This window comes from Eschrichtius robustus, chromosome 7 (genome assembly GCF_028021215.1).
Source record: "Eschrichtius robustus isolate mEscRob2 chromosome 7, mEscRob2.pri, whole genome shotgun sequence".
Classification (NCBI taxonomy): domain Eukaryota; kingdom Metazoa; phylum Chordata; class Mammalia; order Artiodactyla; family Eschrichtiidae; genus Eschrichtius; species Eschrichtius robustus.
The window spans coordinates 125,247,842-125,274,765 of record NC_090830.1 but is presented as its reverse complement, the minus strand read 5'-3'; the positions used below and the strand labels follow the sequence as shown (position 1 = coordinate 125,274,765).

Below are 26,924 nucleotides of genomic sequence, written 5' to 3'. Positions count from 1 at the left end.
CTGATATGGCACCAGGGAGGTAGGATGCTCAGCCGGATCATGCCAAACACAGCCTTATCTCCTCTCCTCCTTCCACTAAGCCTTGCTCTCCAATCCACCTTCTATCTCCTCCTTGCTCAGCGGGAGGGTCACCCCACTTTGTTCTCTGCTTTCTGCCACAACTCAAGTTCATGTACACCCATGGGTCTCTTCTTAAGGTTCAGTTGGCAACAAGGCACAAGGAGAATCAAGAAACCCTCTGCAGAGTATCTGTCATCATTTCTTTTCAACAATAGTCATAGCACAGTGCTATGGGCCAAACACTGAGCCCAGTGATAGAGAACAGAACAAATAAAAACACTCATCTTTTATTTTCACTGGATGAGGACAACTGAATTAGACGAAATTGAAGCAAAATTTAAAAAAAAACACAAATGACACATTTAAATATTACAATATTGTTATTATAAACACAAAGGGTTAGTCAAGGGCTTTAGAAATGAAATGCTGCTTTTAGGTTAAATAAAAATTTGCAACGGGACCTTCAAGGTGCAGGGAGATGAGTAATTCTGTGGTAGGGGGTTTCTAGAAGAAGGGGCTGATGATCCTCAGGGCCCATTACTAACTGATACATACATCATAGATAAGCTCCAAAATCTCTCTTACCTCACACACTCCCTGAAGACCAAGGAACACCTTGCAAATACTAATGCGCTCTCATTAGTTTTTATTATTAATCGATAGATGTATCAACCCACAGGGTTATCATCTACTATACATCATGAACTATAGACATAATTTGCCTTAGCGAGGTTTAACAACATAGTAAATATTCTTCAAATCATTTTAGAACAATGATTATTCCACCTGGAAATACTCTAAATGTACTTCAAACACTCAACCAGACAGAGGCTCATTTTCTGATGAGTTTACATCACCCTACTTGTAACACCTCCTCTTATTCAGGGAAATACTAACTCAGCTCTATTTTGTCACTGATACCCAGAATCCCAGGGCTCAGTCTGGTTTTAAGGGACAGATAAAAGCTTGTCAATTAGAAAAACATTCTATATAGAAAAAAGGCAACTGTACCTTTCTATCTCATTTACAAGGGCCAAGTTTGGTCTGGATACCAGCTTAATTTTTCCATTGCTCCCATTAAATAAATCCATCGAGATTATATCTGGAATTAGCATGGTTTCAGGATCTGGGCAATATTAGGTCCTACAAGGTTCTAGCTACAGAAGGCAGATCTGAAAAATTTAAAGGGGAAAAAAGAGGATATTAATATGATTCCAGGGTAGGTGGGGTGGAAGACATAGGTAGGTCTTCTAATTTAATGAGTAGTAACTATTTTATAAACACTTCCACAAATATAGTATTGGTTTCTTAAATAATTTTTATTTTCTTTAATTGCAAACTTTCAAGGGCACAAATTTTTATACTATTTTCAAATTTCAAATTATATATGGGTTTTAAATGTCATTTGTAAAGTTTAAACTATGTTTGAAAGTGCAGAGGAAAAAGTAAGACTTACTCATATCCATATTTTCCAGATATATCTATCACCATTTCTGCTCCCAGCTTATTCTGAGAATGTTCAAATGAAAGTTCCTTCCAAATGAACTCAATACTTGCAATGTTTCCAATGTTAATGTCTGCATCAATTAAATTTGTGTGAGTCATGCCTGGCTTCAGTGTTCCACTGTAAAGAGAAAAATAAAACTCATAAGCTTGCACAGGGTATTCACAATGCTGAAGTTGAAGACAACATCTGTGTGTACCATGGAAGAGAAAGTTTCATTTCCTGGCATTTGCTTATAGGAGGTTTATTCTTTCCATTCACTTTGGTCAGCCTCTCAGAATAGCATGATTCTGAAGCTTGAAAAAAGGGTGAGGTAAATGGGAAGCTTGACTAGGTGATTTTTAGGGGATGAGTACTCCATAATAAAAGATCTGGTCTTGGCTCTGTGGCATCAGAAACTAGATTTTATTGACACCAGGAAATGATCAAACTACCAATGATAGACTAAATTCACACAAAACTCATATAAGAACTAGAAGCCTGTTTATCAGCTCACAATGGTGAAATGCTTCCTTTTTATTAACCAAAATGTTCTCCTACCCTTTCCCTGGTACCTTCTTCATCTGTATGAAAGAATTGGGTAACCAAACTAATGATAAAAAAGATATTTTGGTGAGTGTGGAAATAGAGCAGAGAGAAGTAGATTGTCTTGAGACATAAGGCATATTTTATGCACGCCAAAATTAGACCAGATGAGATTTCTTTATTGCTGCTATTTCCTTATTCCTTTGTTAATGTATTGTCTGTCTCCTCTAACTGGAAGGTAGGCTCCATGAGGAGTCAAAGGCTCCTACCTTTGACTGTCCCAGCATATATCATATATCTGTGGGTACTACTTGGAGAGCTTATTAGAAATTTGGCAATTTACATAAATGTCTTAATTTGCATGGAATCTATAAAAATAAAAGAGATCTACCCAAATTTGTATAACATTAATGGACTGGATTAAAAATATATTTTGTTTCCTGTCAATTTTTTCCCCCTTGCTTTATTAGTTAGATCTGTATTTTCATGTTATCATTTCCTAACGTTTTCTGCTTGTAGCTGGAACTGTAGATATTATGGTTTCTATTTTATATTTGGAAAATATATAATAAAAAGAAAAGTTAACTATAACAAGATAGCTGGTGGTATTGTAGGAAAAGAAAAGACTGAGCCTTACTGAGCCAGACGAACACGAGAACTGAGTGCAGCACTGTTACCTGCCAGGTCCTCGTCCTTACCTGCCTGACAACCCCAAACTCCCCTGTCTTCTCTGTTGTTCCACCTACACGGAGAAATATGCTTCCTTGAGTGACATCGTTTCCATCAAGTTTGACAGACAATTTGTGCCTCCAACCTGGAAATAAAGAGAAAGAAGGGTTAAAAACACACGGAAAGCATGACATCCTGGCTACTTTAATGTAAATACAACTTTCAAGGTTAAAGTGGAACAGGGCTGTTCACGTCCATGAAAAAATACAACTTTATATAGCTCGAGTGAATTTGGTGAGAAATTATATTTTAAAAAACATAAACATTCACATTTTGATTTTGTAAATGTAAATAGCTTAACAATATTTTTTAAAGAAAATTCTTTAATTTTCCAGACATTTTTATAACTTTAAGAAAATGTGTGTCTTTTCTCATCCATTAAATTTGTATTCTGTGGCATGTATGCTTTCTGTAGCCAAGTTTTAATTTGCCATAGTTTGACAACTAATCCAGAAAAAAATCTAGAAAACCTATTGAGCAATAAGGTCTGTGCTTTTAAAATGACTTAGAGGCAAAGTAAACTGTCCCTTCCTCTCCTGCAGGGCTATGTACTAGGAATGCCCAGCCAATACAGGTCTGGGTCAGCACAAAGCCTCTCAATAGGATAAATCCCTTGCAAATGGTCAAGTGTAACTTGAAAACATCTAGAGTTAAATAGATCATTTATTCTGAATTCTGAAATTGTTGTATGCTTAATAACACAGAAAAAAATGCAATTCTTCATAAAATTGTCTGAAAAGCCTCTGAAAGGGGAAAAATTTTACTAGAGAGAATTTTCAAACTGTGAGTTAATCATTGCCAAAGAGCTCCCTTTCCCTCCCCAGCCCACTCCACTGCAGTATGGCTCCCACTGTCACCTCTCCACTGAAATCCCAAAATCAGCAATGACGGAATTGGTGGCTCACCCCTAGAGCCCCTTTGGGCCCCTGTCTCATCTGACCTTTCAGCATATTTGGTGCAGTGAATCCCTCCCTTCCTCATCATCTTTCTTGCCCTAGCTCCCACACAGCTTTATATTTTCTCTCTATTCATTCCTCAGTCTCCTTCACAGGGGCCTCTTTCTCTGCTCTCTTTCTTCTCATTTGACACAGTCTTCTTGGGTAATTACATCGTCCACTTTCATAGCTTAGATTACTGTCTAAATGCTTAAATCTGTAACTGTAGACCACATCTCCAGAGGCCGAGACCCATATCTAACTGTACACGCCCAAGTCCTAAGGGCATCTCAGACCTAACATGTTAGAAACTGAGCCATCAACTTACTCCAAACCAGCCTCTCTGCCTGTGTTACCAAGTTCAGCAAACGGCACACCATCCACCCAGCTAGAATCATCCTTGACTTCTCCATTTTCTGCATCCCTCAAATCCATTCACCCAGTTCCTTTTTGCTTCTACCTGCCCAGAGATAAAGCCCAAACCTCCCACATGGAGCACAATTTCATTATTTGATCCAATTTACCTCTCCCACCTTGTCTCGTGTTACCTTCCTCCTGGCCTCTACAATCCAAGCAGGGGGATCTTCTTTCAGTTCCAGCTCTCTCTTACCTCCAGGCATTTTCATATGCAGTTCCTTCTACCTGGAATACTCCATTTCCTTCTCCCTCTTACTCACTTTTCAGGAGTCAGCTTGGAAATCACCTCCCCTCAGAAGGCTCCCCTGATCTGGTTGCAGAAGTTCCTCCTTTGAACATCTCCCAAAAGAAAGTTTATTACTCAGGATTTAAACTGATTTTTTTTTTTTTTTTTTTTTTTTGCTTTCACCCTGTCCTAAGCTCACTGTATTGTTCTTTACTGCATCCTCGGAGTCTGGCCCAATGCCCACTTATTTAGTAGACACTCAGTAAAAACTGTTGAATTTTTAAAGATAAGTGCCTTAAAGCATTACAATAAAATTCAGCTACAATACTTACGGGCAAATGGGGAAAGAGTCCCTGTGTTTAAAAAATAATACGATCTATTAGGCTTCATTTTTTTGAGGTGAAATCTATCAGCAAAATGACCCATCGTTGGGCAACCTTCCTTGCGACAATGGAAGCAATTTCCCTGGTGACAGAAAATAAGAGGTAATCAGAAATGTTCACCTTCAATAAACTCAGGATGTATTATTAAACTATCAGAAATGTTTGGAATCTAAATAAACTATATATGCATTTAAAAATGACTAAGTTGCCTAACAGACCACCCTGCCTGTTTGCAAAAACAAAACTTAATAAAACAAAAACAATTGAGGGAAAAGAAAAAGGGCCTGTTAGAAAAATTAGTAAATGATATGAATAAACAATCCACAGAAGACGAAACTCAAATAGTCAATAACTATGTAAAAAGATACTCAATCATACTAGTTGTCAGGAACGTGCTAATTAAAGCAACATACAATTTCGTACTCAGCAGATTCACAAAAATTAAGACAATCGGCAATACCAAGCATGGGTAAGACATGGAGTGGGAAATTCTCATTTGCTTCTTATGGGAATATAAATTAACAGACATTGCAGACAGACATTTGGTAATGTCCAATAAAGATGGAAATGCACATAATGCTTTGACAATTTCACTTCTATTATATGTCATAAAGAAACTTCTACACAAGCACATAAGGCAATATGCAAAGGGGTTCATTGCAAAATTGCTTTTAATAACAAAAATTGCAAACAACCAAAATGCACATTAGTAGGGGAATGAATAAATAAATTGTGGCCGATTCCTACAAAATAAATACAACAGGTCTATAAACATCAATGTAGATCTTAAATTTATAAAATTTAATTTAAAAACAAATTCAGAAAGATACTTAACAGTATGATACTATTTATATGATATATGTATATTGATTTGCTTCAAAGTCTGCCTTAGGGAAGGGCATTAAGGAAATGTAAGGTACTTCAATTTTATCTGTATGTTTTAAAATCTAAAGCAAAACTAACAAAACATTAACTTAAAAAAATCTGGGTAGCAGTGTTGGAGTATTTTCTATTTTAGGTTTTGAACTTTTAGATTTTTAAACTATGGACACTTAGGCTAGGACTATAGTAAAGCACCCCATTTAAAGCTCCATTTTTTTTTTTTTTTTTTTTTTTTAAATAATTATTTATTTATTTATTTATTTTTGGCTGTGTTGGGTCTTCGTTTCTGTGCGAGGGCTTCCTCCAGTTGCGGCGAGCGGGGGCCACTCTTCATCGCGGTGCGCGGGCCTCTCACTATTGCGGCCTCTCCTGTTGCGGAGCACAGGCTCCAGACGCGCAGGCTCAGCTGTTGTGGCTCACGGGCCTAGTTGCTCCGCGGCATGCGGGATCTTCCCAGATCAGGGATCGAACCCGTGTCCCCTGCATTAGCAGGCAGATTCTCAACCACTGCGCCACCAGGGAAGCCCTAAAGCTCCATTTTTAATGAATAAAAATACTAACAACATAACAAGGGCTCATATTTATTGAGTGCTTACCATGTGCAAGGCACTGTTTGAAGCACTTTATATGCATTTAGGTCAATTAATCGTTACAAATTCCCTTATTATTATAATGCTTTTAGTTTCCTTATTTAGCAGATCAGAAAACTAAAGCCCAGAGAAGTAAACAATTTGTCCAATGTTGCATGTCTATCAAGTGATGGAGCAAGAATGTGAATCAGACAGTCTGGCACTAAAACCCCTCCTTATTTTATTTTATTTATTTTTTTAAAATTTCATCTCATTTTTTATGACTGTTGGGTAAAAGTACAATAAAACATGTCAAGGAAATTGACTTGATGTTCTCTAGTTTGTTGCCATAATTAGCATCCATGTGGCACAGGAGCCTATGGTTCTCCAGTTTAGCAGATTGAACCCCACTAACTCTGAATCCACTGTGACTCTGAGAACCTGCTTCCTTCCACCTGCCTTTGGTGTAGTAAATGTCAGGATCCATTTAGCCATTCAGAGCAGCATCTGGAGCTTGGAGAAGGTTTTGAGGAAGTGCCAATGTTTGGACGGCAAGCTTTCCAAGAACAGCAGTTCACCAGCCACGATATGAGTAAGGACAACTTGCTCAGGAAACTGAGAAGACAGCCTGAGGGCTCACTCACCTTGCCCTGTAAAAGGAGGGAAATGCTTAGTCCTGTCCCAACACTGTACTTATTCACACAATGCTATTACTTACAACACACTTCGGCTGGAAACCCCACATTTTTCTTCCCTGATAAAACAGGGGGTAGGTCTCTAAAGCACAAGCAGGAAAATCTTTCCACCTCCCACTACAAAATAGATTTTCTTTCTCCTTTTCATAATGATAACCAAATGAAAAATATGTTCAGCTCAGATCTGGTACCACGTGCTTTATGACTCGAGCAAAATCAGATTTGGTATTTTGTAATGTATTGATCTGCATGGAGCTCCTGTGAGCTATCTACGCCTCAGTTCTGCCCTGTATAAATAATTAAATTTTAATAAAAATAATTTTCATGTTCCAAGTAAATGGTAATATGTTTCACTGTAGCTATTGATTGGTTCAGGCTTCTCGGGGTATCTTTGAGGATGACATTTAAAATATATACACACAAAAATTTTTGCCCTTTTAGATAGCAGCATCTAATTATGGCATAACAAATGGCCAAAAAAGCAAAATTGGATATAATTCAAAAGAGCCAAAACAACCAGAATACAAATAGTTGGTTTAGTTATTTAAGCCCTCCAGCAACCCCAGTTACTGTTCAGCACTCAGCACAGAAAGAATCTATTAGTTCCCAAAATGGCAGATGCATTTTTTTGCTACATACTCAATGCTCTAATTTTTAGTTGGCTGATCATGCTTCAAAAAATGACTTGCTAATTAAATTACACTGCAAAACGTTTTACTTACTGCTTTGAAAGATTTGTAGGACCTATAAGGATAAGCAATAAATGCATCGGGATTGAGAATGCTTTCAGCATAAAAGCAATGACTTCGGGCATGGTTGCAATCAAAGAAGGAAAGCACTTCTGTGAAAACAATTTCCAATTAACTGGTAGCAATGAACTGATTAACTGATAGTATGAACCATTTCTTAGAAAAAGTAATTTTAAATGATAGTTTTTTGGCTTGGGTCTAGGTCACCAGACCTTGTGTGTAAGCTTGGATATTCCACATTTATCAATATTACATATCATTTTCTTGCACATAAGAATTCTTCGTGTGACTCTAAAGGGACATTCAAGCAGGATAAGTAAACAAATGCAAATGTAGGTGACTGTGCTCTGACACTAATATCCCCAACACTTCCCAGACCTCGGATGCAAGCACTTAGAGCTTTGAGTACCATTGTGCACATAGCATCTCCGCCTTAGACCAGTTAATTCTCTGTCTCCCTGTTTCTGCAGGAATGACTGAACTCCCTCCTATTCAGTCACAGAACAGCCAGCAAGGTTAAGCAGTGCACACCTTCAGCTGAGCTTCCAGGTGAGACAGGTGGGAGGTATTGTAAAGAATGCTACAGACAAATTAGTTTTGCCATTGTCAGGCAGAACATTACTGCCACTAATAGGATTATTGCAATAATACATAAAGGTTCTAAGTACATTTGTGCATTCTCAAGTTATCATAGAATTCCAGGCATTTATACTCTCTTTTCCTTACATAAAAACATTTTTACTCTTTGACATGGACTGTTCTTCCAATGACCTACCCAGCTTGGCTGACTTTTGAGAAACCAGATTTTGGTTTTAGTGTATGTGGTAAATCACTTATCTATAATTGTGGCCTCCAAAGAATCACTCCTTCCTAGGTCCTCACCCCTTTGCAATATCATGTTACTATTCTTCCCTTCAGGAGATGGAGTTGTTTTTGTTTTTGTTTTTTCCCTTCTGGGTTGGGGTTACAGGCTAGTCTTGTGACTTCTTTGACCAGTAGGAACTGACACTGTGCAAGTTCCAGGGCCTTGGTCTTCAGAGACCTTCCAGCATCTACTCTTACTCTCTTGGAACCCAGCCTCCATGTTAAGAAATTCAAGTTAACTGGCTGGGGAGAGAAGCTCTGAAGGATAACAGACCACTTAGAGAGGAGAGCTAGTGCCAAGACCCCAGACATGGAAGGCCATCTTGGACCTTCCCACTCAGCTTAGCCCAGCCCAGCTTCCAGCTGGATGCAATCACATGCATTCGCCCAATGGACACATCACAAAGCACAATCTCGGCAGAACTCTGCCTGCATCTTGAGGCTTAGAATCATGGGCAATAAAACCATTATTCTCTTAAGCCACTATGGTTCATTATGCAATAGATAACTGAGACATCATAATTTCAGAAATGCAACATAGCAGAGATAAAGAATTGGCATCATTTTTAAAAAGGAGGACTTCTCTTACATCAGGTTCCTTTACATACAGATTTATATTCATAACTAATTGTGATTTAGACAAGATGGTTCATTAGAATATTGGGAGCTATGAATTTTAAAAGTAAATGGTTTCTTAGTAATAAATATAATGTAACATAGAATATCTTGAAGCTTAAAAGTCATCTAAAGACTTAACATGAATGATAAATGTGCTTTTAATCCAATAAAGTTGTAGGAATTATATCTCAAAATGATAGCTTATGATAAATGTATGTTTTATTTGAATTCATTCTTTTATAGAATTTCAAGTGCTCAGTATATAACACTTAATATAGTTATGTAAAGGAGTCTTATGACCTATATTTTATCCTAATAGAACTAATTTTAAATCATAATATGGCAAATAGTGAGAGAGATAAGTTTTATAATAGGCCTTTTTTGAATGAATTTCGCTTACCTGCACTAGGTAGAATTGGCTTTTAATTCTCATTTTGAGTATCTGTAGTTTCACCAGTTTTTTTTTTAAGTAGTCATTGCAAACAGATATTTCTAATTACATTTACTCTTTCAGAACAGCTATTAAAACTTCATAACTTATCTCTAGTGAAGAGGAAATTCGAGTTACTCTCAATGTCACGATCTGTGTATCTTTCCTCTACAACAGCCAAATGGAAGATAAAATAATTACATCATCTAGCTACTCTGACCACATGGGATCAGGTGATGGGATATTTAGAATCATCCAGATATTTATTATGTCATCATACATTATATTACTGTGCATTATTATATATTATGTATATTTCATTATTTACATGATGACGATGTGTAGAGATAGGGAGAAACGGAACTCCCAAATAATAACTTTTTGGTGTCTTTTAATTAAGTGCCTTATAGATATTATTATTATTATTATTGGAAACCACTTTAAAAGGTTAAATATTATTTGTTTAATTTGTGATTAATTTAATTTGTGACTCAGAGTGATTCTGTTAAAAGGCAAGTCAAACCATGTCCCTCTCTGCTCAAAATCCTCCCATGGCTCCCCTCTCACTTGAGTAAAAGCTGAAGTCTTTACTACAGTCCATAAGGTTATGTATTATCTCCCTCTGCCCTGTTCCTTCTCTAACTTAATGTCCTACTACTCTCCTGTCTTTCACTTCATTTCAGCCACAATAGGCTCCTCACTGCCATGAACTTCACAGGCTCCTGCCCCAGGCCCTTTGCATTTGCTATTCCCACCCCTCACCCTGGAATGCCTAACTGGCTAACTCCTTCAGGTCATCTTTTCAGTAAGGACTTCCTGGCCACCCTAACAAAAATCTCCTTCCCCTACGTCACCCCCACTGTCACCAACGCATCATATTCCTATTACATGCTTTGTTTTGTCTCTTAGCACTTATTCTATTCTTGTTTTTCTAGCAAATTAGAATATTAGCTCCATCAGGGAGGGACTTCTGTCTTTTGTATGCATTCCTACATCTGCTATTCCTAGAATAATGTTTGGCACATAGTAAGCACTCAATACATATTTGTTGGATGAACACATCCTCCTTGTTCCTATTGAGTGAGCACAACATGCTAGACATTCTGTTAGACGCTGGGGTTGCAAAGGTAACTAAGACGTGGACCCTGACCTTGCAGATCTCACAACTGCTGGGAACTTCATACATGCAACTGTATTTTGGGCTAAAATATATTTTTATATTATATTATATACAAAAGGATATGGATTCTATCCAAGCAGGGAGCTCACTGAATTTATAACAGCAGTCCTCATATTTTAGAAAGTATTTAGCGTCCTTGTAAATATTGAGATCAAATTTAAATAAAGGTGTAATTAAATCTTCACATCCTGGCATGTGCTTCCCTCCATTTGGGTAAAAGTCAAGGTGACCACAAGCATTAATAGTTCCAAAACCTGAAATTTAAAAAAGCAGGATAAACGCTTCTAAAATTCTCCTCCATGCTTCAGTGTAGTTTCAGTTTGTGTTAAAAACTTACCAAGCTCGAAGAGGAAGCGAACTTCATTTGTATGAATAACATCAACAGAGTTGGCATCTGAGAGGTCCAGCCTGACTTCATTTGGAGTGTTGTGGAAACCCGGCCCAGTTGGGTCCAACCCTAGGAAAAAGCATAATGTGTATTAAACTAAGACATACAAAAGTACATTGATAGTACATGGATAGTGTTGTTATTTTGGAAGGATAGATGGTGAATGCAAGGTATTCTTCCTTATATGATTTATGTAGGTCAAACACCACTCAGCATGAGGGACAGATACATAAACTGTACGGTCTGTTTACATTTATAAATGCAGGGTCTGTATATACTGCAACGTCAGATTCCTACACACAAGTGAGGCTGTGTCTAGACAATGCCAAAATAGCTAACGAAGTCAGACAAGTCAAGGTGGCTATTCTAGGATCTGTACATGGAATACCATACATATAACTAAGGTTATGGATTGTAGACCATCTTAAAAGCAACATTTATATGTAAAAATATAAAAATAAAAGATGAGAGCTCTTCAAAATGTAAAGATGGATCTCAAAGCAACACAGTTAAAGTAATAGAATCATAGTCCTCAACTAAGGCTCACTTAGTTCCATTCATTATATGACAAACAAAACCCTGAAGCCCAGGGAAGTGAAGGGACTTGACAAGGTCAGCATATGTTAGGTGCAAAATGGACCAGGAGCCTGGTGGCCAGACTCTCAACCCATTGTCTGCTGTTCAAATGTCTACTAAAACAAAGGTAAGATATCTAGGGTCTTTAAAATGTTATGATCATTCACATAACTCCTCATTTACACATTTGACAATTATTTATCAAGCACTTACTATGTGCCAGGAACAGGGTTCAGCACCTGGGTACAAGGAGTAAGGTCTAGCCTTGTCCTCCAGGAGCTTTCTGTTTGGTGGGGAAGGCACTACAATGCAGTGTGCTCAATGCTGAGACAGGTGAGCACAGGTGTTATGCAAGTACAGAGAAGCAACATGTAACCCAATTTTGGGAAACTAGGACTTGCGTCTGCTGGAGATGAGAAATACAAGCAGAGATGTGAGGGAATAGAAGGCCAGCCAGGGTGAAGATGGGGTCAGCAGCATCCTGGGAAGAGGATAGAGAATATACGTGACCAACAGGCGAGAGGGTTAACCACATTTGGGAAACTGTAACTAGCTTTCAAGGGCTGGTGCGTAGAGTTTTAGAATTTGGTGAAAGATGAAGATAGCATTTTAAGCAGGAGCCAGATGTAACCTGAGCCACAATGAGTTTGGACATGACCTGGTTGTCGATGGGCAGCTCTTACAAGTTTGCAGAAGGGAAGATTTCCGGTCAGATTTGTATTTTAGCAAAGTCTCTTTGGAGACTGGGTCCCAGAGTGGAGAGGACTCAGAGCTGAGCTGCAGCTGACCCTTGGGAAAATGCTGCATGAGTGAGAAATGAAAGTGCCACAGTTGTGGGGTGTGTATTACCTCAGCACAACAGCCTGTCATACGATTCAGGTTTTGTTTCTATTTTTCTGGTTAATATAAGCATGGAGAGAGAAATGACAGAATGAGAAGAGGAGAGGAGAGAAGAGGGGGCCTAGGATAGAACCTTGAAGAATACCAACGAGTAAGGGAAGGCGAAAGAAAAGGCACCTGCAAGGGAGCCTGGAAAGAAGTTGTCAGACAAGAACAAAGACAACCAAGAAGATGGGGAACCACAGGAGCCAAGAGGAGAGGGTGTTCCAACAGCACAGAGGGGCCAGCGGGTCAAATTCTGCAGAGGCGCCAAGGAAGATAAAGATGGGGAAGGTCTGGGAGAGTCCCACTAAAAAGTCAGAGTGCAGGGAAGGGATACAATTAAGTATCATCCTCAAAACCCTAATTCATAGGGTCCACTCTGCAACTTGTTTTTAGACTTAACAGTGTATCCAGGGGCAATATTCAAAATTTTCACAACTGCAATGGCATGGGCCTTAAACAAACCAGTTCAGCATTGCCAGCTACGCTGGGTGAGCAGGACCAGCATCAGGGCTCTATCTCATTCTGTGTATTAGTTGGTATGGAACTGCAAAGCATGGAATGCGTCATAATTCAGTCAACCATCCCCGACAGGTGGACGATCACAGCTTCCATTCCTTTGCCACCACAGATAACGCCGCGGTGAACACCCTTGAACGTGGATTTACACACTCACACTTTGGAAGCATGTCAGGTTTTGGTTTGGGGGAGTTACATTTTCTCCTGTCTTACATTTGCTTCTGTGACTTCCTTTGGCATTCAAATACTTGACATTTTGTGCATAAACAAATATGTAAACAAACCCAAGGCCCATCTGCAGGGCTGACTTACCAGTTATCCTTCCAAGGCCTGGTGTCCTTGACCCAGCTTCCCCAGCCAGATGAGCTCCCAAGCTGTAGCCAATCAAATGCACTTTAGAAGGGGAATATCCAAGTATTTTCTGATAGGATTTTTTCAAAGGAAAACAGAACAACTATTTTTAAAAGAGCAGGTAGAATGGTTGAAATAGGCTTAAAATGAAAAAGGAGCTGACATGTTTCTCCCTCTCACACCCCGGATGGGGACTGGTAAAGTGACAAAGCGACCCCATGTTCACCTCCATCCTTATCTAGCTGAAGCAGAGAGCATCAGGCGGGCTGGAGGAATGCCTTCTGTCAGAGTTCTTCTCCCTGTGCTGAGGGGCCTCACAGTCCCCGGGAACAGGAAGGAGAACAGCCCAGTGACCATGTCTGTGGCTTCCAGCCCGTGCCCATCCCTCCTGAGACCCAACCCATCCAGCACGCCCCCAACACAGGTCAAAGGCAGCTCACGCCCATGTTATTATCCACCTTGCCTGTGTCTGTCTTCTCCACTTTAAGGCAACTCTAGCAAATGTCTGGGATGACTTTGGCCTTCAGAAAAAATTTTTAAGACTATTCACAATGAGACTATGTGGCCTGAGAGTTTACACACACACACACACACACACACACACACACGCACAATCAACTTAATGGGGAACAAAGGAGCAAACATTTTTAGTGTCAGCAGTTTCAGGCTCTCTTCATAATAGTGAAAATCATGCAGTTGCCTTCACTTGGATAAATCTGTCATTTGATCAAATCTTCTATTTATTTTTTCACCAGTAATGACAGTATTATGTGCTGCATTATGAAGAGTACTTTTACATGTGAATGGCTGCCCCAATGGCTCCTGTCGTTAGGGGGCCCTGTCCTCCACTGCTGCCACCATTTAAAATCTCTGCTTGCTTTCTTATCTTTCCCTACAGACTGTGTCTGATATTGGTTCTCACCCTCCTCCCCTTCAGCTTTCTCCTCCTCCTTCCCCATCTACCTGCGACCCTATTCCAGGCACCTGCTTGCTGCAGGGCCAATCCTAGTGTCTTGTGATAAAATGACAGAAAAGGGGGCAGGGAAGAGACTCCTACCTGTTCCTTAGCTGCTCCTTCTGCAGGTCTGGCTCCTGAGTTACTCTCGGGGGCTCCAGGCTCCCTCAGCCTAGACCTTCTCCTGCTCTTCACCTTGGGCTTCCAAGGGGGTGAACAATTCACTGAACATTAAAGTCAGCCAACACTTTCCTCTTCAGTTCAGCAAAATCTCCTCCCAGCTTCCTACAAGCCACTCCTATTTATTTCCTGGACCCTTAAGAGCCTGCAGTTCAGGCCCCAAGATCAAGGAAGAAATTCACAAAAGCTTAGGACTGGTTTTTCTCTGAAGAGGCGATGAATCTGATTTTATCCTTTGTGGACAAAGACTCACTCTAAGTTCCTCCTTGTACTCTAGTCTCCCCTGACAGAGTGGGAAGAGTAGACAGAGAAGTGGGGTGCAGACAGAGAAGTGGGGTGCAGACAGAGAAGTGGGGTGCAGATGGAGAAGTGGGTGCAGATAGAGAAGTGGGGGGCAGATAAAGTGGGGTGCAGATAGAGAAGTGGGTGCAGATAGAGAAGTGGGTGCAGATAGAGAAGTGGGGGGCAGATAAATTGGAGTGCAGATAGAGAAGTGGGGGCAGAGGAAGGTGAGTATCTGGCTCCCCGACCCTTCTCCAGGCTGTTTCCTAACTGGGCTCAGTGTTCTACACCACCTTCCCTGACCCACCATCTAAGTGAGCTGCTGCCCCTGTTACTCCCCATCCCGTTGCCTTGGAATTCTCCACAGCACTGTTTCCACACGTGGCCAGAGCAGAAACTCTGTCTCACTCACCATGTGCCTTCAGTGCCTGGAACAGAGCCGGGACCACAGCAAGTGCAGAGTGAAATAGTTGTTGGATGGAAGGAGTGAACTCTCCTTAAGAATCTGAAAGCGTCATAAATCTTTAGATTTTACTTCACTGCATTTCACGGTGTGAAATTACTTTCTATTATGGTAGAGCATTTGGAGATTTATAAACGTCTCAAAGTATATCCCTCATAAATAGCAAAGTCTATTTTATTCTTTTAGAAAACGTGTAGGTTAAAGGGTCATGCCTGGACTGGCCCATGGACCTAATTCACTGCCATAGAACCCAGTTTCTGTTGGAAAATGCACTTCACATTCTACACAGATAGCATCCATAAGGCAGAAACAGTTTCTTCTCTATCATTAAGGATAGGTTTACAGTGTGATGAAAATGAACAGAGGTGGTCCTACCCGCTGACTATGGCAGTAAGCTTGGGGGGTGGGGAAGGATTTGGTGAGGCGCCTGTGAAGGGACACTGCCACCAACTGGCACTTTGTAGAACTACAGGCACTTCTTTCACAAGAAGTAACTTCCCTCTTTGGCTATCATACACCAATGCTTATTATTTGACATGTTCAGTATATGTGTAAACTAATAAAAAAGAACATAGAATTACCCCCAAATTCTTGGTGTTATGATACAAAGTCAGTTAAATATAATTTTAAAAAATCAACAGTTCTTACCACAAGGACATCAATAACATAAGCCACCTCAGCACCAACAATGCGGAGATTGTTTACAGCGTGGATATATTGCAGCAAACCATTAATCCAGTCTAAATTAATGAAGTTCACATCTTCTACTTTTAGGAACACCTAAAAAGATTTATTGTAAGTATTAAAAAGTAAGAAAGAAAACCAAGGTGCCTGAACAACTGATTTCACAATAAGAAATAACATTTGCAGGTATTGAGAACCTACTACATGCTAGGCCCTGTCCTAACCCTTTTACATATATCAACTTAATACTCATTTAAAGAGAAGGAAACCTAGGCACAGATAGGTTAATTAAGTTGCCCATGACCACAGAGCTAGTAAATAGAACCATGATATGATTTCAGACAGCCCGACCTTACCACACTATACACACTTACTACGTTAGCAGTCTATTAACCTTGGTATAAGAGAGGAAAATTAATTTCGTGGAGTGAACTTGGAAATGTTTTCCTTAAATTAAATGAGAAATTTATCATACCACTCAATCTTTTGTCAAAGATGAGAATTTACCAAAGAATAATTATAAAAATCTTCCATCATAATCTGTGTGATTCATAATAAGTGAAAATAAATGGGAAATGGGTAATTCATTTGAGGCCTTGGGACATGGACAATGTGAATAACTGAATGGAGAATTTCCATGAATACATTAGTACCTTGCAAAGTACATTCACATTAAACATAAAGCTTTCATACTAGTGTAAAGAAGCGTTTATTCACATCATACATTGCACATGTCTTGCTGCCATTGCCATCTGCTTTCCATCCAGGTATGTTGATATGGGTGATCTTGTCTGTTCCGAAGTGTGAGGCTTGGATAGTTAAATAATTAGCTGCACTGATTTCCTGTTTCAGGTGAAAAGAAATTAAGGTAAAATAATTGAAAATTATTTACTATTTAGTAAAATTATTCTAAATTTGCTCAAAAGTCTTCCTCTAAATTTGATTTTAACAGCCTTCTTTAATACCTTTTTATCAAAGAAATAGTTACTGCTACATATTGCAAAAGTACCAAGAGATTATTAATGCATTACAAAGTGCAATATACAAATTTAATCATAAAGGAAATAAACATGTTTGGTTTTGAGGCAATGTTTATAAGACAATGTTGGGTCAGTTTCAATCAGAATTTCAGTAAGCCTTACTTTTGTATAGTATTTTTCAGTTGTCAATATAATTCATGAGAATTACCTTATTGGAGACTTAGAAGCATGCTCCAAAGGTGGCAAAATAGATTGTCCACCACACTTTATGAATGAGGAATAGAGGTTAGACTTTCACCACATGAAATACAACAGCCTATTAAAGATAATTTTATGGGATTATGTTAAATATTGTTTTGTATTTCTTGTACTTTGTTGGATGGTTTTATAACCAAACTCTCAAAGACTTATAGAATGCTATGAATTTAAGTGATTTTGTTATTAAAAGAAAAATTAAAAGTCACAAGTATAAGCAATTCTCTTGAGAAAAAATAAAAGCTCTAATCAGCAAACAGCAACTTTGCCAATGGTACTCCTAAACTGAAAAGCAACACATTTAGATACTTATGAAACGGAAACGAAGAGCCTATTACTAGCTACCTGTGTTTAACAATATATGCACTTAATCATACAACTTACTGACTAAAGTTTCTCCAAGACTGTAAGCAAATGATTATGAGAATCCTAAGTTGGTTTACATGGTAATAATTATAATACAGATAAAACTCATGTCTACCTATGTTGCAGGTACTCTATAGAGTAGCACATTTAACCCTCTCAACACTGTGAGGTAGGTACTAACTTTACAGATTAGGAAGGGGCGTAATGAGCAATCAAGTCACTTGTCCAATAGTACTGCAGCTAATGAGTCCTGGAGAAGGATTCAAACCCACGTGGCCTTTCTCTGAAGTCATGCACTTAACCACTGGGCTTTCAAGTTGTGGTCTGATCATAGTGTTCTGATCATACTGACAGGATGCAGATCAGATGTGGAATTTGTGGGGCAGGTAATAAAATTAATTGTATTAGGGCTTTTTAGGAATCACTTCTCTGCTAAATAATCAAATCCAAGTACAAAGACATTTGTCCATCTGTGTAGCTAAAAGAACACGATGCTTATTTCAACTCCAGCTGGAGCCCTTTAAACACCTACTATATTCCTGCTTCTACACCAGAAAAACCAATTTTGGAGAGGCAATTTAGTAGAAAAAGTTTGTCTAGTCTTCCCCTGTCACAAGAATAGTTTGAAGAAGTGGGACCTTGAGCACGAAGCCTCAAAATGGAAATCTGACAAGTATTATTGGATCCAAGCATCCTCTGTTGTCACAAAAGTCATTAAGGATTTAGTAAAGTAGAAAAGGGAGAAAAAACATTTTTGTTCACTCTACATTCAATCTAACACACCCCTCTAAAATGACACACTAACCTAGAAAGTGGGAAACTCCAAACAACATCATGGAATCCAAAGAAGCCAACTTGGATTCTGCTGCCACAAGGATGTAAACTAAAAAGGGTGTCATAAAAGAACATGTTATCCAGAGATAAGGCTGAAGTATTGACGTTTAGCTGGGTGCTGCGGCATTTTCTCTTAACATTCTTATCTTTGAGGGATCATGGAACCTAACTGGCATGAGATCAACCCATTCTACAAGTGCTGACTACTTTCCATGTGATCTCATTTCCAGCGAGTCAAAAATAGTCACCAGTTAGGCATGTTCTAGCCTTGACAAAAATTGCAGGCACAGAAACCACTGTAATTATGCAAGCTATGCATCACAACTAGCAACTGCAATGAGTCACTCCAGGTTAAGCAGTCATGGATTCATGGGAGGAGAAGTTGGTTTTCTTCTTCCCGGAAGGAAACTGAGAAGACTTATGACTCAGAAGACCAAGTTTATTGCAACATGTTTATCCTTGACAATTCCTTAATTGTTTTTCTCATAAACAAAGGTAATCAAATTTATACAGTACAGCATATGGGTCGAGCCTGGGACAATCCTTGCTTTTAGTATCACACCTTGACTCATCCTACCACCTAGCTGTTATTAAAAACCACTTTAACAGCAAACCCTCAGGTGTCTATTGCAAAATTCAGGTACAGATCTGGTTTGTCACACATGATTCTTTCCAAATGGAAGGGAGTGGGGAAGATGTAGAAAACATTGTTGTTATGGCCCCTTTACTAGGAAAGTATTTGGTTTCTGATGTTCTCTTCATTGCACTTAGGGCTCAGCCTTGCTTAAAGACTGGTCTTCATCACCTTCTGTTTTAGTGCCTGTGCTCTACAAAGTTCGAGTGCATGTCTCTGTCCAGAAGGATAAAGGATCAACGAGTCTTATGAGGACTGAGGGTCAAGACCAGAGGATACAGTTACTCCTGAACAGAAAAATATACCCTGAAAGTCCTAAATGGACAGAGGTGCCCCCAAATATTTGTGTTACATTTTTTAAAATTGTGGTAAAATACACATAAAAATGACCATTTTAACCATTTTTAAGGGTGAAATTCACTTGCATCAAGTCATTCACATTGTTGTGCAACACATTGCTGTGTATCCCTCTCCAGAACTTTTTCATCATCTCAGACTGAAACTCTGTACCCATTAAAACATAACCCCCATCACCCCCTCCCACAGCCCCTAGTAATTATTATTCTACTTTCTGTCTCTATGGATTTGACTATTTTTGGTATGTTATATAACTGGAATCATATATTTGTCCTTTTGTGTTTGGCTTATTCAATTTAGCAAAACGGTTGCAAGGTTCATCCACGTTGCAGCATCTATAAGAATTTCATTTCCTCTTTAGAGCTGAGTAATATTCTTCTCTTTGCTTTTTGATAGTTATAAAAATCAAACTTTTGATGACACTTTCCTTATAAGTTTCTCTATACCCAAGATAAGGTCTTGTCTTTTCTTCTTTGTTCTAGCTACATCCATCATCTATAGAGCAGACGGCATATTTCAGTAAAGAGCTATGTGTACATATGTATGTGTGAGTCTGATAAGTAGATAGCTATGTCTGTAGGGTGTGAAGGCATAGAGGAAGGCTGTCTTGGCTGGTGAGACTTGCCCTGCATGTGATGGGTCTGATGGAAAGCGAGCCTCAAGGTTATAGATGCAGGTAAAGATTGGAGATTCTTGCACCGGGGACTGCTCCTTCCCTGGCCCCCTTTCCCACCTGCTCCCTAAATACAGATGCTCCACCTGGGTCTAGTATCATGCTTTATTCTCTCCCCTGAGACCTCATGCACTCTGAGTTTCAACTATCACCTCTGGGTAAAAGAGTTTTGTATGTATTTCTCCAGCTCTGGACTGCCTGCTAAGCTGTAAGACTAAAATCTTCAATAGTCTGAACAAGCCTCACTTGTCAAAAATTTAACTTTTTCTTTTGCCCTAAATTTTTCAGACAAGAGGGTCCTTTTTCATCCTATCATGCATACATGAAATCTCAGGACAGTTGATGATGTTTAGCATGTCAATTTTCTATTATCATACTCACTCTCATTATCTGGTTCAGGCTACTTCCCGTGTCTGATCCAAACTGCACTATTGCTTTCTATTCAGTGCTGTCAAATAGAACTTTCTGTGATGATGGAAATATCCTATATTTGCACTGTCCAGTACAGTAGCCACTAGCCACGTGTGGCTATTGAGCACTTGAAATGTGGTTGGTGCAGCTGAAGAACTGAATTTTTAATTTTATTTCAAGAGCCACATGTAGCTAGTGACTACACAGTACTGCACAGTACTAAACGGTCTGGCAGTCCCCTCCAGGCTCTTTCAGCTCCAGGCAAGAAAGTACACTGCAGCCAGAGTAAATGTCCTAAAGCCTCTTAAAAACTCACAATGGGTCCTCATGGCTCCCTGGGTAATGTCCAAACTCCCCAGGAAGGAGTTACACAAATTGTCTCTAAACTAGTTTTCTAACTAACTCTACATTTAAGGACTTCCTCTCTGCCTCCAGTCTAACCCAACACGTTGTCATTTATCAAACATGCTCTGTTGTCTCTCTCTTTTGTATGTTTGTTCATACCATTCCCCTGCCTCTGCTTTTGAAAACCCTGCCCATCCTTCAGGACACACCTCAGATCCTCCCCAAAGCCTTTCATTCCCATCCCCACCACCAAGGGGAAGGTAAGCCCTTCCGCACTCTGTTCCCAGAGTCTTTTATTTGTATCTTACATCACAGATCAAAATTTGTGTTGCAATAAAGGTATTTGTTTACATACCTCATTTCCTCAATATAATAAATTTAAGACACTGTCTTGTTTATTCAATTTAGTACATAATAGGTACTGTTGTTTGTTCAGTCTTACATGTGGAAGGTTCCCAATTAATATATTAACTGAATGAAACAGCAAATTTACCTCATATGAAACACATACTCAGAGCAATCTTTATATTTAAATACTAGGACAAATATGAGAAAAACATCTGGCTCACAATACTAAAAAGAAATATTTTCCTTTAACTCAACAGTTTATGCCAGAATAGGTTAATGTATCTATGTCTTCTATATCGGCAGCTGCATCTTATATTTTAGAACAATCTATGTGTGAAGGCAGCAAGTTAGTTTACCTGATGGACTTCGGGATTATGTCTAGTGTAAAGCAGAAAGCGAGTGTTTATCTTCTCTGGAGATCAGGGTTAACCTGCCATCTTTCTTGACAAAGTCCCAGTCCATGGTATACCATCTTTAAAGCACCCCACCCTTTCATAGTTAACTTCTTCTCCTGCAGCAAAAAGATAGTGTTAGTATTATAGGAACCAGGCCCAGAGAAAGGCTATGTTTCCCACTAAGAGGGTTAACTGAAATTAGTCTTTACTTTAAACAAGTCTGACTCAGGGAGATTCTTTTCAAAAAATGCTCTCCTCTACCCTTCCCTTCCCACCCCTTCTCCATATTATGGCCATGACCGTGTAGATGGCAATTCTGCAGATGAGAGTGTATGGGCTTTAGAATGATACATTCCTGACTTTGTTTAATTATTTTACCTTTTTTGAGTCTCAGTTTCCTCCTCTGTAAAATGGAGATAATACCACTTACCTTACAGCCTGGTTATGAAGACTAAATGAACTATTACACAGGACAGCTCTTGTTAACTGGCCTGAGACATAAGATGGGGTACTATGTCTTCCCTGAGCTTCTGCCTTTTCTTATTAGACTTAAGCCTTTCATGAAAGGGATATTTGTGTCACCAGAGCCTAGCACCATGCCCAGCACATAGCAGGAGTGCAATAAACGTTTCAGAGAGTACAAGTGAGAGCAAAGTTTCATTTAGTTTTAACCATTTCTTCCTTCTGGAGCTCACTTTACTCATCTCTAAAATGAGAGGTTTGGGGAAAACTAGGTCTTAATCATTTCTTTCATTCACTGGCTCTAATTTATTCTTTCACTATGACCTTACATTTTTATTTTCATTTAATAGCTGAACACAAAAACTAAAAGCTGGTTCTTTCAAAAGATAAACAAAATGGACAAACCTTTAGCTAGACTCACCAAGAAAGAAAGAGAGGACTCAAACAAATAAATCAGAACTGAAAGAGGAGCTATCACTGATACTGCAGAAATACAAAGGATCAAAAGAAACTACTATGAACAATTATATGCTAGCAAATTGGACAACCTAGAAGAAATGGATAAATTCCTAGGAACACACAACCTATGAAGACTGAATCATGATGAAACAGAAAATCTGAACAGACCAATTACTAAGGAGACTGAATCTGTAATCAAAAAGCTCCCAATAAACAAAGGACCAGATGACTTCACTGGTGAATTCTACCAAACATTCAAAGAAGAATTAATACCAATCCTTCTCAAACTCTTCCAAAAAATAGCAGAGGAGGGAACTCTTTCAAACTCATTTTACAAGGCCAGCATTACCCTGATACCAAAACCAGACAAGGATGCCCACAAGAAAAGAAACTTACAAGCTAATATCCCTGATTAACATAGATGAAAAAATCCTCAACAAAACAGAATTCAAAAATACATTAAAAGGATCATACACATGATCAAGTGGGATTTATTCCAGGGATGAAAAGGTGGTTCCACATCTGCAAATCAGTCAGTGTGATACACTACATTAACAAAATAAAGACTAAAAATCATACAATCATCTCAATAGGTGCAGAAAAATCATTTGTCAAAATTCAACATCCATTTATGATTAAAAACTCCCAACAAAATGGGTATAGAGGGAACATACCTCAACATAATAAAGGCCATATATGACAAGTCCACAGCTAACATCATACTCAACAGCGAAAAGCTTAATGTTTTTCCTCTTAGATCAGGAACAAGACAATTATGCCCACTCTCACCACTTTTATTCAACATAGTATTGGAAGTCCTAGCCAGGGCAATTAGGCAAGAAAAATAAATAAAAAGTATCCAAATTGGAAGTATAGGGAAGGAGTAAAACTGTCACTATTTGCAGATGACATGATAGTATATACAAAAAACCCTAAAGAATCCATCAAAAAACTGTTAGAATGAATCAACAAATTTAGTAGAGTTGCAGGATACAAAATTAATATGCAAAAATCAGTTGATTATATACACTAATCAGAAAGAAAAATTAAGAAAACAATACCACTTACAATTGCATCAAAGAGAATAAAGTTTGTAGGAATAAATTTAACCAAAATGGTGAAAGACCTGTACACTGAAAACTCTAAGAAACTGAGGAAAGAAACCGAAGAAGACATGGTAAATGAAAAGATATTCCACATTCATGGATTGGAAGAATTAATATTGTTAAAATTGTCATGCTACCCAAAGCAATCTACAGATTCAATGCAATCCCTATCAAAATTACAATGGAATTTTTCACAGAACTAGAACAAACAATCCAAAAATTTGTATGAAACCACAAAAGATCCCAAATAGCCAAAGCAATCTTGAGAAAGAAGAACAAAGCTGGAGGCAGTCACACTATCTAATTTCAAATTATATTACAAAGCTACAGTAATTAAAACAGTATGATATTGACATAAAAACAAACACAGAGATCAGTGGAACAGAATAGAGAGCCCAGAAATAAATGAGGCATATATGGTCAATTAATTTATGACAAGCAAGCAAAGAATATACAATGGAAAAAGGACAGTCTCTTTAATAAATGATGTTGGGAAAACTGGACAGCACATGCAAAAGAATGAAAGTGGACCACTATCTTACATAAGACACAAAAATTAACTCAAAATGGATTAAATACTTGAACGTAAGACCTGAAACCATAAAACTCCTTGAAGAAAACATCGGCGGTAAGCTCCTTGACACAGGTCTTGGTGATGATTCTTTGAATCTGACATCAAAAGCATATACAACAAAAACAAAAATAAACAAGTAGGACTACATCAAACTAAAAAGCTTCTGCACAGCAAAGGAAACCATCAACAAAATGAAAAGGCAACATACTGAATGGAGAAAATATTTGCAAATCATATATTTGCTAAGGGACTAATATCCAAAATACATTAAAAAACTCATACAACTCAATAGCAAAAGAAAAATCTGAATAAAAATAGGCAGAAGGTCTGAATAGACTTTTTTTTTAAAAAAAGGCATACAGATGGCCAACAGGTACATGAAAAGATGCTATACATCATTAATCATCAGGGAAATACAAATCAAGACCTCAATGAGATACCACCTCACACCTGTTAGAATGGCTATTATCAAAAAGACAAGAAATAACAAGGGTTGGCAAGGATGTGGAGAAAAGGGAACCCTCATGCGCTGTTGGTGGGAATGTAAATGGGTACAGCCACTGTGGAAAACAGTATGGAGGTTCCTCAAAAAATAAAATATAGAACTGCCATATGATCCAGCAAGTCCACTTCTGGGTATACATCTGAAGAAAATAAGAACACTAACTTGAGAAGACGCATGCACCCCCATGTTCATTAGAGTATTATTTACAATAGCAAAACTGATGAATAGAAATTGTGGTATATATGTTTATACAATGGAATATTATTCATCCATAAAAAATGAAATCTTCCAATTTGCAGCAACATGGATGGGCCTCGAGGGTATTATGCTAAATGAAATAAATCAGATAAAGACGATATATCAAGCTCATAGATCAGAGAACAGATTGGTGACTGCCAGAGGCTGGGAGCTGTGGGGGAGGGAGAAACTATTTTTGTGGGGTTTTTTGTTTTGTTTAAATAAATTTTTAAAAGACTTTATTTCATGCTGTTTTTCAGAGGTATAATCTAATCTATAGTTCAATCAATTACGGTTATAATTTATAATTATTATTTATTCAATTTATTATTATTCAACTTACTGTTATTATTAAATTGATGATTATACATTCAATTTATGATTATTTATTAGTATAGGTTAGAGCTATTTGAAGACTTGAATTTGAGGATTCTCTTTCCTCACTTACCAAAAAATATTAAATGAATCTTGATTCTCAAGTCCACTAGATGTTAACTTCACAGTTTTAGGAAAGTTTGCTTTTCTCCATTCCCTAAGAATGAGATTCCACATTAAGTACAGAGAGAGGATAGGAAATTAAAAATATTTTTAATCAAAGAAACGTTTGTACGTTAAAAGAATATGCAGATGAGCAATAGCACCTGCCCACCCACAAACCCAACCCTCTCCCCAGAGGCAACAACTTAAACACGCCTGCAGTTCCTGTGGTTACCTCCTGTGGTTACCTCTATATAATGTGCTTACACTACCAAGTTTTGATTTATCAACACCAATCACACATGATTTATTAACTTGCTGCAATAATATATGAGGATTTAATCCACCTATTTCCTGAATTATTCAGGGCAAGAAACAGAAACCACACTAGTTATTTTAACTGTGAGAGTTTAATATGATACATTGTTATTAATCAGGTATTGAAGAACTGAAGACAAAAGGAGTAACCTGCAGGGAGAAGCTACCAGAAGGGCTGGTGGAAGAAACAGAAGAGGTGGAGTTATACAAATGTGGAAACTTGCTAGACCCCAGTGGTGTTGGGGGTGCGCGGACTGTACTCCAGAGCTGGTATTCAGGTCCCTGAGGAGGGGTTGCTAGACGGCTAGGGCTGGGCTTTTTGAGTGGGCACCATGCTTTTGGTTCTGGGAGTATTAGGAAACTGAAACCAGCTGCTGCTTCTGGATGGTTGTTTGTGCTGGACTGAAAAGCCAATGCTGGGAAAACAGACAGGAACCAGGAGCAAACAGGAAGGAGCACCTCCCTTCTCCTGGAGCCTCAGTGTCCCTCTTGTGTCCCTACTGACAGTGCCTCTCCAGGAATGACTGAAGTGGTGGACCATGTTTGCCATTTCTCAGCGCTGGCAAAGCAAGGGTGGCATGAAGCTGAGGGACAACAGCTCAATAGCCAGCCTGTCCTGCTCTCCACTTTGTCTCAACTCCTCCTCCAATACAGTCAATAACACTGTTTCCAGCTCATTTATTGACTTCCACTGTAAGCCTAAATAGTCATCTTCTAGGTCTTGATCCATACCTCATATTCCTTATAACTTGACTCCATACCTTTGCAAGACCAAGTTTGAAGAGATACTGCCTCTCCCTCTCTTCCTCCCTTCCATCTTCCAAGGTCTGTCAGCTGCACTTTTACTTTCATACTGTCAAGATGGATAACATTCAGACCTTGTTCTATAATCATAATTAAGTCTTCCATGTTCTGTCTGTACACTGACTCCAAAATATTGAAAATCAGTAAACAGAATTTACATTATTATGACTAGATAAATATTTTTTCCTTTCAGAGCCAGCTAACATGCTATAATTACATTTCCTTCTCTGCACTTCCAATGTTCACATACCCATTGCCTTCAAAGGAGAATCTTCAAACCAACTCTCTTTTCTTATACCTGAATTGCTCCAGATCAGCATCATTTTAGCTGGCTCCAT

The 26,924-nt window shown here is 38.6% G+C and overlaps 1 protein-coding gene across 1 annotated transcript; it reads right to left on the bottom strand.

Moving 5' to 3' along the window:
• Window positions 1-1,168: 1,168 nt before the first annotated feature.
• Window positions 1,169-26,924, bottom strand: PNLIPRP3 (pancreatic lipase related protein 3). Its single transcript, XM_068547918.1, is given in 14 exon segments — window positions 1,169-1,232; window positions 1,517-1,684; window positions 2,792-2,903; window positions 4,729-4,861; window positions 7,648-7,768; window positions 10,894-11,020; window positions 11,104-11,223; window positions 13,444-13,552; window positions 16,011-16,142; window positions 16,771-16,793; window positions 16,796-16,889; window positions 21,606-21,760; window positions 25,950-26,198; window positions 26,837-26,924. Coding segments are annotated over 14 exon segments (1,695 nt in total).